Here is a 15,687-nt window from a genome sequence, read left to right on the forward strand (position 1 = left end):
CTATAATACTTCCTTTCATAAATCATGTTCTCATCATTGTTGTAATTATTAATAAAATAAACTAAATAAATAATAAGAAAAATAAAAAGTTGAGAGAAATATATGACAAATGATTTTTTTTTTTTTTTTGTTCTTATTCAAGATAACCAATCCTTGAAAATTATTTGCAATGGATAAACTTCAGTGGGTGATTTCTCAACAAATGCCCCAACCCATTCATGTTCTTGAACCAAAACAAGTACTCTTCTATGTCACTTGATTTTTTGTATGATTAAAATATATGTGGGTTCACAATTGTATTACATTGTCTCCTCATAACTCTTTATTCTTCATTTGTTTATATAACCATCATTTTGAAATAATAGCAACAAATTATCAATGAACTTTAATTTTATTACTAGAAAATTAATTAGAACACAAAAAAGTCTATCTCTAAAGAAAATGAAAAAACAATGTTCAATATCCTTCATTGAGGATCGTACAGAGGTCACCATTATCATATTCAAAATCACACATCACACTAGGGATGGGTTGGACAAAAAAACAAGAGAAAAAGCTTTAATGAGGAAGAAAAGATTGGAAAAAAAACATTTTTGTAGAGAGAGAGAAAGGTCAATTTCATTTCTCAACAACCAAGTGCACCTTAATGGAAAAACAAAAAACAAAGAAAATTTGGGAAAAAAAAATATACTCCTTTCTTAAGCAAACCATATTGTAGAACAATCAAAATTAAAAATGTTTTCACCTTCAATCATAAATGGAACTTCGAAAATCAAATAAATTCAGTATGTTACCATCACAAGCCTAGGTTGAGTGCTTCACACTTCTTGGATCACTTTCTGCTACATATCTCTGTATGAAGATTAGATCCTCTATTAAAACCCTAAATTAAAGAATGAACGAACAAGAACCCAAATGAGTTTAAGACTTAATAGAAAGTGCAAGCCTTTTTATTTGAACTTAACTCATGTTTGGTTACCAATTTTAGGGCAACATTCCATTACCTATTTGACACTCATCGACTTATATGTTATTTGACATGGTGATTGATAAGGTTATTTTTATCTCTCACATTTCATCCCCTTGGATGTTTTGCTTAATTTAATTAGTCATGTTTTATATTTTTGTCTCTCACATTTCATATCCTTCATAGCAATTATATAAAATTTGTGGTTTATGATCATTATCACCTCCATTTACTACTTTACTGTAATCGTCCCTATTTTATTTACAAAGACATCATATAGTGCACTGGGGACGGACACATAACATCAAACAACACACAAACAAGTAAAGAAGGGGGAAGTATTAACAAGAGAAGAGGCTTTTGAGTGGAGATGGCAAATGATTGGCCTCTTATATTAGCTGACCCTGAAGCAATATAGGATAGCTTTTCGCACGTTCCGCACACACTATATGAGGAAACGGATAGTGTGAACCAATGCAACAATGGAAAGCACACCAAACCACGCACATACCGAATACCAAAACACACTAGTGATATACTGATATCAGGCAACTTATTTCTCAGTGACGTGGCTTCGCTGTCATCCTTTGTGGGTGAAATGATCACCATAGAAACCAAGTAGGTGAGTGCCATGCCTGTTAATGTTATCCACATGATAATCATTAGAAGCCACACCAAGATCCTTTTCCTCACGAAAGGTACCCCACTTACGACCAGAAAGACTATCCTTAGCGAAGCAAAGAAACACACCGCGTTGCATGCCATGAACAGTTGGTAGTCTTCTGGATAGTAGTGGGCCATTATGGAGGTTCCAGCTGACATCTTACCCCCACCGGAGTTTTTATCATCATCCCAAACACCACCGGGAGGATTAAGCGCACTTTGGAAACCCATTCCTGCAATCAACGTTGCAGCTACCATCAAGGCGTCACGTTTCTTTTTCATCCGCTCTTTCTTATTTTCACGTATTTTCATCTCACGCCCTCGCAAGGGTGTCGATGCTTTTGCTTCTGTGAGAACTGCAGCTGGTGGGGGTGGAGATGATTGGGAGTTCTCAATCACCATGGTTATACCACTTTCTCCCTTGAATTCGTGACCCATGCCTGGTAACGCAGGCATGTTTCTGGAACTTAAAGCTACAGCTTTAACTAGAGATTCTCGGATCTCAATACTTTCAAGTCTCTCGGCATATGTTATGTTTTATAAAATATTTTTAAAAATGATATAAAAATATTAATAATAATTTGATAATAAAAGATTAAATTATCTTAATTTGATTAATAATTAACACATAAAAAATTCTAAAATTTAAATTTTATAAATCATTACATATTGGTTATTTAATATAACATTTCTATCTATAAAATTTATATTTAAATAAAAAATATCTAATATTACATTTAATACTTGTAATCACTTGAAATTGAAATCCTTTATTTTCTTCATAAAATACAAAATTTTTATTTTTTTTCTTAAAAAATTTTGAATTTGATTTATCAAAACACATTATACATATTTTACAATATGTTAGTTAAAATTATTTAATTTTTATATTAAATTAGTATTTATATATATATATATATATATATATATATATATATATATATATATATATATATATATATATTATATATATATTTAAATTAGCATCTTTTTGAAAGTTAGGTAGTTCGTTAAATAATATATTATATTTGATATTTAATAATAAATTATATAAAATGTTGTAATATATGATATGCACGTGATTATTTATCCGATTTAAAAAGTTTTACATGTGTCATTTTATAGCAAAAGGGTCCTTCCTTTTTTAGAGTTAGGTACTTCATTAAATAATAAATTATATTTGATATTTAATAATAAATTATAAAAAATGTTGTAATATATGTGTGGACCCCGCATTTCGGCTCATGCATTCCCCACTCAATGGCGAGCTCGATTTTATTTTGAAAAACGATTTAATCGGTTAAAAAAAATGACTTGGAGTCACCACTTATTTTTGTTTTATTTTTAAAAGGGTAAACAAAATAAGAAAGAAAAACCCTAAGTGTGACTCCTTATTTGGAAAAAGTGATCTACGAAAAATCGGATCGGGTTCGGGGATCAGGTTACTTATCAGGAAGGTACAGTAAAGACCGTAGCACCCCTCTAAGTCCCTAAAATGGGTCTCTACTAATAAAATGAAGCTGACGTGGCATCAATAGGAAAATCAATGAATATCCGGAACTATCATGCACATATGAGAATCAAAGCATGCATATAGAAATACCAGAATGTGAATAGATATGTACCTGGGCGACGAGCCACAATAAGCTTATCAAAAAGTGAGGTTAATGCACAATTAAGAAATAATTTCGAGCATGGATACCAAATGAATATTACTCAAAACAAAAATAATTGAATGAACAGGAGAGGCAAATAACGTACCTGAGTGATGAACTGGTTTACTTCAGTGAAAACAAATGTTAGCAATTAAACACAAAATAATCGTGTGTGTATCATAGAATAGTGTAAATCAATCACATATAGCAATCAAATCAATCAATCCATTAGTCATGAATTCACATATGTGGGGCCTCCCACCAAAGCCCATTTTATCTTGCCTGAATCAATTCCGATAACTCCATTGTTCGGAATTACGGAATTTGATTCCTTACTTATTTCAAAACATTTTAAAAACTAAGGAAGTATGAAAATTGCTTGCCAGAAATAAAAGTGACAGCAAAACTTTATTAAAAATGTGATTTTGGAACTTAAAGAAACTCTAAGGATGAAGTATGAGACAATTGGGACTATTTGAATACCAGCCTAGCTAAAAAATCGTGGGTTTAGGGTTTGCGAAATTTAATTTTAATGGCCCCTAGAACAGATCCATAAAATAGGGGGAGGGAAAAAACACAACTTTCCCTATATATTAGATGGGTGTCTCCCAAGTCCTATCCCACTCCCAACCACTCAGATTCTGCAGGCTTGACGGAGCTCTGCTTTTTGTTGTTTTTTGCAAACATATCAATCATTCGGAACTTGAACAAACCTTGATGCCTATCTTTTTACCAATCCCCATTTATGTTCCTCTTAATTTCTCTCCACCTCCATACAGATTACATAATTACATTACTTCTAGCTATGTGCCCATACAATCAATTTAACCTTAGTCTAACTCTCCTTCCTTCATGGTTCTCTAAACCTCACTTACATTTAGTGTTTTATTATTGTAATTTCTTGTCCTTCATGATTTCTCATGACATTGCACTTAGAGCATATAGAAAACTCCCTGCCCTTCAAAATTTTCCCCATTTACTTTTCTTAGTAGCGCTTCTTGATTTCATACTTGTTTGCAGGGTAAAAGGATTGTAACATGCACCCATCCTAGACCACTTTTGTGAATAGAAACTATTCTGAATTCACTATCTCTTGTTTTTATTGTCTAACCCACTAACACCATGATATTTTTTGAATTATATAGGATAACTGTAGTCTGTAGCCTATAACCATAATATCAATTGCTTTTCATCATACTTCAAATTATTTTAGGGAAAATTCTAAGACGTATGATTAAATCTAGATCAATGTAGTATGTGGCCTAACTTTTTGGCCACGTGGTTGTTCTTGATTGGACATCACTAGCACCATAGCAAGATCCTTATCCTAACTTTTGAGTTTATGCATGTTACTGAGATATGGAAAAACGTTTATGCCAACACCCGACTGAGGAAGAATGGACCCTGTTTGTACCAACACCCAACTAAGGAACACCAAGCCTAAAGTTAGGTTTGAAAAAGCACTACTTTTGGACCTTATTTGTAAAGAAGAATCTTCAATGATTGTACAGAGGCTGCTTGCTTAAAGAACAACATCTTTAGGAACCAAAGGCTTTATGATTCGGATGACACATTCAAATCTAAACCCACACCTTCAACCAACTTGATGAAAATTTTTGTGGAAGAAAATTAGGTATTATGCTTGAATTTGGTCTTGATTTCACTTTTAATGGACTAAAACCAATGTTGTTCCTTGAAGACATAGTCAATATTTGATGTTGCTCTGGTGGCTCCTACAATAATTGAGAGAGGCACAGTAGAGGCTGAAGGGCTATAGGAGTAGAGAATTTTAGTATGATGAGGAGTTCAACAAAGTACATACATAACACCTATGGAAAGAAAAATAAGAACCAAGTACAAATCTATCATGGATATAAAAGAGTTTGATGCTATGCTCTTTATGGATGAGTTCAACTGATATATCCATCCTAAGCTTCAGAGCTCTGATATGGACTTAAATTAAATTAATTGAGTTCAAGATGCATAATGCTTCAGAGGATAGAACGATTTATACCTTAAGATACTATTTGATTGCTATTTGTACCTTATTACTAAGAAGGACAATATGCTGATTAGCTTTTCTAGACTTAAACAGCAAAATAAAATACAACAAGATTGCTTGAATTCCAATTGATTAAATTAACTCAAGATTATTCATGCTAAGTGGGAGCTTTTTGGAATTGATATTGAGATAGTTGTGCTACAGAATTGTGATAAAAAAATGGCGTTGTGGTACAGAAACACAATACATTTACACGTACACACAAACAACTCATGCTTACTTTTTATCACCTTGTGTGACAGCTAATAACTCTGTCTCTCGTAGTCTATGGGCCTCATTTCTTTAAGTAGTTCACTGGTACCTCTTTTAGTTTGATCCCTTCAGATTGGGGACCCTTAGCTCTATGGGGTCTTTTTGGTTAGTAACCTATGGTACTAGGTGAGCTTTGCCAGAGTTGCTCTGTGGGGTCTTGATGTTGTATGCGTTGTGTATGTTTTTTTTGAAATTTAATACAATCTTCATTTACGTATAAAAAAAAATAGGGGTAGATGTTTAGTCTTCTTGAAAAAACAGAAGTGCATTCAGTTCTAAGGTTTTTGTCTAATGCATATTTTTTATCGGAAACAACAAAGTTAATTTAAATGAACTGATAAGTACAAAGAAGGATGCATATCCTTCCAAAACAAACAAGATAAGATGCAATTTTATTATCATTTCAGGGTTATTTAATTTAAAGTTGTTTTTGATTCCTTCTATCTTCTTCGCTAACATGGTAGAACTGCTCTGGACTCTAAACATGCGACTTCCTTTTAGGCTTGTTTTGTTGTTTGGGAAATAATTTCTGGAAATGGTAAAACAAGATAGCTACTGTACTTGCAAGATAAGATTGTAGGTATTTTGCTAATGGCTATACGTATTCCGAATTGAGATAATCGACTTCAGTTTTGGATTCCACTTTCTTGGAAATGGGCTAGACAGACCAGCCACTCACCCACTTAAAACAACCTTTTTGATGAAATAGCTAGCAGCATCACAATCATTGTGATATTATATATCATTTGATATGGGGAAGTTTCTTTCTGATTTTGTTTTCCTTCAAAAAAAAAAGAGCTCGGGAGAAGCATGAACTCTAACATAGGTTGAATGTAAAGGGTAGATAGCTTGATTAATTAAAAACTGATTTTCAGTTATTGCTAATGTTGTTGCTGCTACTATTATTGTTGTTATTGTTATCGTGTTTATGCTTAAAAATAGGATGAAGACATTAAGAACCTCAATCAATATAAGTTCGTCCCGCAACTCCCGTGACTCTCGCTGAAACTTGAAGTGTTGGCTCAAACTTGTACTACCAACATTCCAAACCAAAATTTGATTCCTCCAACATGAAAATTGATTCCATTCCTCAAACATGCTAGAATTTCTTCATGCTAGAATTTATTCTGCTTCAATTTGTCATCTGATCAACTCTGTGCAGAATGAATTTATCTCATATGCTGATAGTCTCTTTTCATTCCTCCATTCCCTATATTAAGTCATAACTTTCTACATTTTCCTTATTTCTACAGGAAAAAGAGGCGAAGAAGGAAGCTTTTAGGAAGTATTTAGAATCTAGTGGAGTTTTTGATGCTCTGACCAAAGGTTCTGTTGTATTTAACTTTCTAGATTATGAATTACTAAAATGCAGTTGGCAACCTATTTATGAATTTCCTGTCTCATAATGTGGGCTTTTTTTGGGTGTGCTTGTTGTGCAGTCCTTGTTGTACTATATGAGCAGAATGACAAAGCCTCTTCTGATGTTGAGTAAGTTCATCACTGTGGTCTAGGCATTGTGTTCTTGAAAAACTGAAACAATTTCAAATTATTTATTGCCAGCTTTTGGATTTCCATTAAGGATTAAAATCTATACTATCATATTTACCATACTAATAAGAAAAGGAATCGGCAACTGGTGAAAGGTAAATAATCCAGTTTAGCAAAGACCATTGAAAAACAAGCTTGGAAAATCCATACCACGTCTCAGCTGAGTAGGGGATTGTAATGGCTTGGAGATATGATCTGTAGTAATATATGTACATACATTTAAACAATCATACTCACACATGTAAATATGTAATATTGATCAAATGTCATAACCTAACTTCTTATATATATTGTTTTGCAGGTTTGTCCAACAGAAGTTAGGTGGTCCAATTGTGTCTGAATATGAAAAGCTACAAGCTGACATGTTAGATCTGCAAATAAAGTATAATGAGTTCTTGCTAGCGCACCAAGAGACCTGCAGACAGGCATGACTTCAATCACTTATTATGGCAGCATTTTGGATAACATATATTGCAATTAATGACTGCCACAGTCTAACTACTAATTTATGCATTCTGATTCTTTTAACAAGTTCCATCACACTTGGATGATGTGTCTAATGAAAAGTTTGAAATGTTCTAAAAACTAGTAGTCACAATAAGCCCACAAACATAAAAATGGAGGAGAGAGAGAGAGAGAGGGCTGTAGAGAGAGTGAGTGTGAGTAAGGGAGGAGATCCAGCGGATCTGTGCGCGAGCGATGGTGAGAAAGATTTCAGTGGCCTGGAAGCTCGTACCAGCCGGTGGAAGAGAAGCTTCGAGGTGGAGTCAAAGACTTTCGAGATCGAGGTTGAGAGACAAAAAGGCAATACGCAAGTCTTCATTGAGGAAAGGAAAAGAGGGGTTTCCTCGTGGATTAAGATGGGGCCGGAGAGCCTAGGGTTTGTTGTGGAAGAGTTGGCTTTGTGTATTAAGGATACACGAACAGGCAGATGGGTCAGAAATTGGAGGGAGAGAGGGAGAGAGGGAGGATCTTTTCACTGTTGCGGGATGAGAATAAGGGAGGAAGTTTCATCCGTCTGGGTGTAGAGGATTTGGAGAAGAAGAGGTTTAATATTTTTATCCCCAAAGGAAATTCAGGGAAAGGGGGTTGGATTGCGATGTTGGAAACACTTAAGGCGCTGGTCGTTACTACGGAGAGGAAGGAGTGTCAGAAGGAGGAGAAGATGTCGGTGGCGCTATGTGCGGGGAGTAGCTACGCGGAAGTGGTGAAGGGACAGGAACGTAATGGCAGGTCAGTGGCTAGGGTAGAAGTAAGCCACAAGGACCTATGCCAAAACCTAAAAAGGCTGGATCAATGCATTGTTGGATTGAGGGATCCGAAGTCAGTCAAGGGGGAGGATTTGAGGAGTTGGGGGAACCAAATGGCTCGATTGTGGGGGCTGAGGGTAATTTAGGTTTGGCTAAGTTAGAAAAGGGTAAGGTGTTGTAAGAGTTTGAGATGAGTGCTGAAGCCGAAAAAGCCTTAAATATGAGAGGGATTTTGGTAGGGAAGACACTACTGCGACTGGAGAAGTGGAACCCTAGGACGGGGTGTCTGTTAGAAGGAGAGGAGAAGAGTGAGGCCTAGGTGAGAATTGTGGGGCTTCCCATCTCGTTGTGGGATCGGGACATCTTTAGAAAGGTTGGGGAGAAATGCGGGGGGTTCTTAGCGATTGATTCTCAAACAGAGAGGCTGGAAGAGTTGCAGTGGGCAAGAATCCTGGTGAAACTATCCGGCGAGGAGCTCCCTAGCATGCTAGAAATTGGGGTCGAGGGGGTGTGTTACTTGCTTGTCCTATGGTGGGAAGTAAGGCCGGTAATGAGAGTGTTGCCGGCAGAAAGGAGGGGAAAGAACAGTGGTGATGCTGCAGGAGGGGTTGAGGGTGATGTCACTACACGCGCGGGTAAGCGCGTGGTGGAAGTGGTGGAAGGCACGAGGCTCGAGACCCACCTGCAGTCTGTTGATGGGACGAGGGAGCAGACAGGTGGGTCGGGGTCCCTTTGGGCTCGGTCCCGAGGCCCAAAAGGGCCGGGTCTGGGGGACCAAGAAGGCTTGCTTGGGAGGCTTGGCCCTACTGGGCCTCCTCGAGGCCTTGACTTGGGTGTTAGGCCCGATGGGCTCGATTCGCCTAAGGCTGGGCCACTTTCCAATGGGTCTTCGTCATTTGAAGGGCCTTCGTCCTTAGAGGGCCTTAGGCCAATGGAGTCCATTAAGTCGGGTGGGCTATCTGGGAAGGAAGATTGTCATGATCCATCTGGAGTGGCTCTGCCTCTTGTGTGGGCTGGCCCAAGTCAATTGAAGGAGTCAGATGCTAAAGGCTTCCCTTTCTGGGATTATGATGGTAAGCGGAGGCAAGCTGAAATGGAGCCTTGTCTTGCGGAGAAGTCAAGGACCGACTGTGCCTTAATTGAAGAAGCGTCGAGGTACGGGTGTGTTCCTATCCCTTGTGGCTTAATGGCATCTGGACTCTCTCCTTCTTCTCTCTTCTTTTTTGGTTGGACCCCGTTGGGGGATTTTTGCGACATTTCTAGGGATGATAGGGTAACCCATCTGAGAGAAACTCCCTTACGTATGCTTCTCCCCTTAGGACCCCCAAAAGAGGAAAATGCTTGCCGCTGGGATTTGAGGGAGGGCCCAAGCGCCTGCAAGGAGAGCAGTGGTAAGGAGCTGAGGCTAGCCCAATCGATGCCACGTGATGGAAAGGAATGGGAGGAGGAAAGTTAGGAGGAAAGTGAGTTGGCCAAATTTAGTAAGTTCTTGGGATTTTCTACAGAAGGTCTGGAGAAAGAAATTTTGGAGTTTTTGATTAAAATCCGAAAGAGAAGGGAAAAGGTCCACAACAAAAACCTTCTAGAAAAATCCAAGTTTGAAAGGGAATTGAAAAGGCTGGAATGCTCTATTAACTACGAGGGGGGGAAGAAACAGAAGAGTGGAATGATAGTAGGAGGGTGTCAGATTATGGTGGTCAAATGAAGCTTAGAATCTTGAGCTGGAATGTCCGGGGAGCTAACGACAGCTCGAAAAGAAAGGTGATTAAGGCCATGATCAGGAGTCAAAGAGTGGATCTGTTCTGTCTCTAGAAGACCAAGATTCAGGCAATGACAGAGGGGCTGGTGAGAAGCTTAGGCACTGACAGGTTTCTTAATTGGGGTACTCTGGATGCCCAGGGGTCCGCGGGAGGGATTCTGATCTGCTGGGATAAGAGAACCTTGGAAATAATGGAAATGGAAGTGGAGAGCTTCTCAATTTCATGTAGGATGAGAAATGTGGAAGACGGACTAGTCTGGATGTTTACTGGGGTTTATGGGCCATTTTCTGAAGAGGACAGGGAGTAGATGTGGAGGAAATAGGAGCAATCCGAGGCATTTGGGAGGATCCATGGTGTATAGGGGGTGACTTCAATGTCACCCTGTCACTGAGGGAAAAAAGTAATCAGGGGAGACTAACGAGTGCAATGAGAAGGTTTGCTCAAGTTATTGATGAGCTAGAACTCATTGATCTTCCATTACAAGGAGGGATGCTTACTTGGAGTGGGGGGAGGAATAATCAGGCGTGGGCCAGATTGGATAGGTTCCTGGTGACCTAAAGTTGGCTTGACCACTTCAGTGAGGTTGTGCAATGTAGGCTGCCCAGACCGACCTCAGATCATTTTCCTATTGTGCTGATGGGTGGAGGGTTAAGGAGAGGTCCGTCCCCGTTTAGGTTTGAACATATGTGGCTTAAAGATGACGGCTTCAAGGATCTTCTTAGGGGCTGGTGGCAGGGAGTTGAGGCTAGAGGGAGGGTCAGTGTCAGACTAGCCGCTAAAATGAAGGTGCTGAAGCATAAGATTAAAGTGTGGAACAGAGAGGTGTTTGGTAGGCTGGAAGCTAACAAAAACTCAGCCCTGCAACAAGTGGAGTTTTGGGACGGGGTGGAAAGGGAAAGGAGCTTGTCTGAAGGTGAAACTAAACTGAAAAAAGAAGCCAAGGATTTCTTTAAAAAAGGGTCTTATTGGAGGAGACCCACTGGAGACAATTGTCAAGGGAATTGTGGCTTAAGGAGGGAGATAGAAACACTGGATTCTTCCATAGAATGGCTAATGCTCACCGAAGGAATAACTCTCTGGATAGAATAAAAATTAATGGAGTTTGGATGACTAAGGAGCAGGAGATAAGGGAGGGAATAGTGAGTGCTTTTCAGCAGGTGCTTTCTGAAGAACCAGGCTGGAGGACAGATATTGAGGGGCTGCACTTTAAATGTCTAAGTTCCAGTGAAGCTGAAACTCTGGAGGTGCAATTTACTGCAGAGGAAATTTACGCAGCCTTAATGGGTATGAATGGGGATAAAGCTTCGGGCCCGGATGGGTTCACAATTGCTTTTTGGCAATCAAGCTGGGAGTTAGTGAAGGAGGAGATTATGGAATTGTTTAGAGAATTCTATGACCAGTGTTCTTTTGCCAACAGTCTTAACTCCACCTTTATAGTCCTCATTCCTAAGAAAGGAGGGGCTGAAGATTTGGGTGATTTCCGAGGACCAAAACGCCTTTGTGAGGGGCAAACAGATCTTGGATGTGTCTCTTATTGCCAATGAGGTGATCGACTTCTGGCACAAGAGAAACGAGAAAGGGCTGATCTGTAAATTGGACACTGAGAAAGCCTATGACAGTATTAATTGGAACTTTCTCATGAAAGTTCTGGTCAAAATGGGTTTTGGGTCGCGGTGGTTGGAGTGGATTTGGTGGTGCATCTCTACCGCCAAATTTTCAGTCATGATCAATGGGGTGTCGGCTGGTTTCTTCTCGAATTCTAAGGGGCTAAGACAAGGAGATCCCCTCTCCCCGTATCTTTTTGTGTTGGGGATGGAAGTTCTTAGTAATCTAATTAGAAGGGCGGTTGATGGAGGTGTCTTATCAGGTTGCAGAATTCGGGGGAGAGGGGAAGAGGAGATGATAGTTTCCCACCTGCTCTTTGCTGATGACACGATCATCTTTTGTGAAGCTAGCAAAGAGCAATTGTCCGCTCTAAGCTGGATTTTGGCTTGGTTTGAGGCGGCCTCTGGTCTTAGAATTAATCTTGATAAAAGTGTCCTAATTCCAGTTGGTGAGGTGGAAGATATTGAGGAGCTGGCTGTGGAACTTGGTTGTAAAGTGGGTTTGTTGCCCACTGTTTACTTAGGGCTGCCCCTTGGAGCTCATCACAAAGCTGTCTCCATTTGGGATGGGGTGAAAAAGAGAATGAGAAAGAGATTAGCCCAGTGGAAAAGACATTATATTTCAAAGGGAGGGCGTATCACCTTAATCAAGTGTACTATGGCCAGCCTTCCTATTTACAATATGCCCCTTTTTCGAATGTCGAAGAGTATTGTAAGGAGACTCGAAAAATTACAAAGAGACTTTCTTTGGGGAGGGGGCAGCTTGGAGAGGAAGGCCCATTTAATTAATTGGGAGGTGGTGTGCACTCGAAGGGAGAAGGGTGGCCTTGGCATTCGGAAGATTGACTCCCTGAACAAAGCTTTGTTGGGTAAATGGGTTTGGAGATTTGCCATGGAAAAGGATAATCTCTAGAGGTTAATGATTGGGGTGAAATATGGTCAGGAAGAGTTTGGGTGGAGAACTAAAGAAGCCCGTGGTACTTATGGAGTGGGGGTTTGGAAGAAGATTATGAAGGAAGCTAAGTGGTGTTGGGAGAATACAAAGTTTAAGGTAGGGAAAGGGACTAGAGTAAAATTCTGGTCTGACCAGTGGTGTGGGAATGAGAGGCTGTCCCATTCTTTTCCCCAGCTTTATGAGATGGCGGTCAACAGGAATGCAACGGTTAATGAGATGTGGGATCATAGCAGTGGTCCAGGAGATTGAAATCTTAGATTTCATAGAGACTTTAATGATTAGGAGCTGGACTTGATTAGAGGATTGCTTATTGTGGTCAGGGACTTCAAGCTATCTTCAGAGGAGGACGTGGTGCTTTGGAAAGGAGGGGGGAGGGGGGGGGGAGGGGGCATGGGAAGTATGGGGTGAAGGATGCCTACAATGGGCTGGTTGTTATCAATGCTTGCGACTTTCCGTATAGAGGCGTTTGGGTGGACTAGGTCCCAACCAAAGTGGCTTTTTTTGCTTGGGAAGCCGTGTGGGGGAAGATTCTCACCCTGGATAGGCTTCAAAAACGGGGCTGGCAGTTTCCTAACCGATGTTGTTGTGTGGTTGTGAAGAGGAGAGTGTAAATCACATTCTTTTACATTGTATAGTGGTAAGGGCCTTATGGGAAATCGTTTTTGCCCTTGTGGGGGTTCAGTGGGTGTTCCCAGAGTTGGTGAAGGAGGCGTTATTCAGTTGGAGGGGCCCCTTTGTGGGGAAAAAGAGGAAAAAAATTTGGAATTCTATCCCGTTGTGTATATTTTGGACGGTATGGAAGGAAAGGAATAGGTTAGCTTTCAAGGGAGGGGTGTTAAATATTCAAAAACTCAAAAATTCATTTGTTTGTACCTTGTGGAGTTGGGCTAGGGTGTATATTGGAAAGGAGTCCTCTTCACTATTAGGTTTTTTGGAGTGGCTAGCGGCCACTTAAGGGAGGGTAAGGGTGCTTGTTTTTTTGTGATATTTATCAAAAAAAAAAAAAAGCCCACAAACATAATTGATAGTAACAAAATAATAATTTCTTGTTGTGAGCCTATTGGTTCTTTCTTCTCATCTGAGAGAGCGAGTGCGTGTGTAAGGAAGGGAGAGAGACACTGCTCTGAGGTACCACAAAAAGAAAAGGAAAAACAAGGTACCAACAGACAGCACACATGCATCTTACTTATTTCCTTGTTCTCACCCGAGTGAAAGAGTGACTCCATCTCATATTTTAGTTGGTTCTTTTTTCTCATTTGCCTTTATGGATAAGGGAGTTCTCAACCTCGAAAACCATAAGTACCTCCATGGAAGAATACAAATTTGTCTTACCTTATCTCAAATTTTGGATTGATGTCATTGTCTGATGAATGCTCTCGTTACTGCTTTGGAAAAATTTTCCCTTTAACCTAGACAATGCATTGATTGTGATTGCTCTCTGGTCCTGAAAAGTGAATACTTAGCCAGCTCGCTTGTTTTGGTTGACTGCGACCATATATTGGCCAGATGCTCTTTTCCATCAATCAAGTCTTTTTACCACTCTTTGAATGTTTTGGATCGATGCCGAGTACCATCAATAAGCAGCATCCTAGATTTGTCTTTCTTCAATAAATGCATTTTGGCTGTGGGATATCAACTTTTCTAATGCATCCTTAAATCTTTCTTTTAACACTTCAAAAATGCTTTTATGAACAATTCCCATAGGGCTAGTATTAAAAAAAAAAAAAAAAAGTCTTCAACTGCCTCTCCATTTTAGGAATGAGACAAATAAATGCAGTAGTCAAAATTTTCTTAAAATGACATCTATCATAGGATCCCTCAAACACTTTTATGATGTCTTCTTTGATCATGTTCCAACTCATGGGAAAAGCAATGATTATACTTTTCTTTTAATCAGACACATACATTTTAAAGCCAAGAATCATTAGGTATTCTCCACACTGAACATTCATACCCATTAAATACTTTCAAAATGTTTTTTTCCTTTTTTCTTTTTCTTTTTGAGGCAAAAGTGAGGTATAACGGTATAAAAAATGTCTAACATAAAGTGATTGTTATGAAACATGAAAATGTCCTTCAAAGTTACCACTATTTCATCAAAATATTGTGTGTTGGTGGACCCCAACATGAAACATGAATCAGAAATATCAAATCACTTACTTTTTTTTCCCATTTTTTCAGGTTTTATCAGATATTTTTTGTTTCTTTTCTAGTTTGATTGGGATTTTCAGCAATTATTCCTTCTCAATCCTACCTCTTTAGAATATATATGAATATAATCATATACATGCCTCATTTGGCTTTACTTAAATTAATTTAAATTATTTTATTTTTCAAATTTCATTCAACAAATTATTTAAAATCTGGAAAAAAAAAATCATAATAAGACCATTGATGAGTTTTTCTTTATATATTTTATAGAATTGTTAAATACAAAAGAAATGTGAACATGTAAATAAAATTATTAACATTTTTTTAGACATAAACATATCATCATTATATATATATTTTCTTCAACAAAACAATTTTAATATATGTATTATTGTTCGTTTTATCATTTATTAGAGCATTTCCTAACATTTATACAAGGTTTTATCAACTTCATTCCACTTATATATTTTATCCAAATTTTCATCCAATATTCCATAAAATCCAATTGTCAATATTTCCATAATTTTTTATATTTTAATCATTGGTTGTCATTCCAGTATACAATAATTATACAAAGAGCCCTAGCAAATTTAATGTTTTTGTCACCTTCTTCATTACAAAATATTGGACTTTTGGCACCAACTAGTTTCCTTATCTTGCCAAAATGGAAAATTGCACATCGACGTCCAACCTCCTCACAAAGGATAAGCTCCCAATGTCCCAATCCCCTTAGCCTTAGAGACTACAACGTTCCAAATAATTCCTTGTCACACCTCTTGAACTTCCTACTTTAGAGTCTTAAGCTTCTCATTAAACATGA

General features: G+C 38.4%; 3 protein-coding genes across 3 annotated transcripts; 2 read left to right on the plus strand and 1 right to left on the minus strand.

Annotated features, from left to right (window-relative positions):
* Positions 1-804: 804 nt before the first annotated feature.
* Positions 805-2,086, minus strand: LOC104880674 (uncharacterized). Its single transcript, XM_010658186.1, has 2 exons — positions 1,479-2,086; positions 805-883 (listed from the first exon to the last, which is right to left on the minus strand). Exons 1-2 carry the CDS (start codon positions 2,084-2,086, stop codon positions 805-807), a joined length of 687 nt encoding a protein of 228 aa, XP_010656488.1.
* A 4,742-nt stretch (positions 2,087-6,828) lies between these two features.
* Positions 6,829-7,601, plus strand: LOC132254658 (uncharacterized; the record flags this gene model as incomplete). Its single annotated transcript, XM_059740843.1, has 3 exons — positions 6,829-6,925; positions 7,039-7,087; positions 7,449-7,601. Coding segments are annotated over 3 exons (276 nt in total), but the record flags the coding sequence as incomplete, so codon positions are not given.
* Positions 7,602-11,203: 3,602 nt separating this feature from the next.
* On the plus strand, positions 11,204-12,965 carry LOC109123361 (uncharacterized). Its single transcript, XM_019222900.1, has 3 exons — positions 11,204-11,508; positions 11,609-12,332; positions 12,705-12,965. The coding sequence occupies exons 1-3, from the start codon at positions 11,204-11,206 to the stop codon at positions 12,963-12,965; spliced, it is 1,290 nt and encodes a 429-aa protein (XP_019078445.1).
* The last annotated feature ends 2,722 nt before the right edge of the window (positions 12,966-15,687 follow it).

Source organism: Vitis vinifera, chromosome 11, assembly GCF_030704535.1.
Source record: "Vitis vinifera cultivar Pinot Noir 40024 chromosome 11, ASM3070453v1".
NCBI lineage: Eukaryota > Viridiplantae > Streptophyta > Magnoliopsida > Vitales > Vitaceae > Vitis > Vitis vinifera.

Bases quoted from the DNA above. Each gene is read 5' to 3' on its own strand.
- LOC104880674 (XM_010658186.1), bottom strand. From the start codon at position 2,086: ATGCCTGCGTTACCAGGCATGGGTCACGAATTCAAGGGAGAAAGTGGT. The intron at 884-1,478 runs GTATGTGCGTGG...TCTTTAATTTAG, and splicing joins CTAGTGTGTTTTGGTATTCG to GGTTTTAATAGAGGATCTAA.
- LOC109123361 (XM_019222900.1), top strand. From the start codon at position 11,204: ATGGCTAATGCTCACCGAAGGAATAACTCTCTGGATAGAATAAAAATT. The intron at 11,509-11,608 runs GTTAGTGAAGGA...CTCATTCCTAAG, and splicing joins TTTTGGCAATCAAGCTGGGA to AAAGGAGGGGCTGAAGATTT. The intron at 12,333-12,704 runs GTGAAAAAGAGA...AAATATGGTCAG, and splicing joins CTGTCTCCATTTGGGATGGG to GAAGAGTTTGGGTGGAGAAC.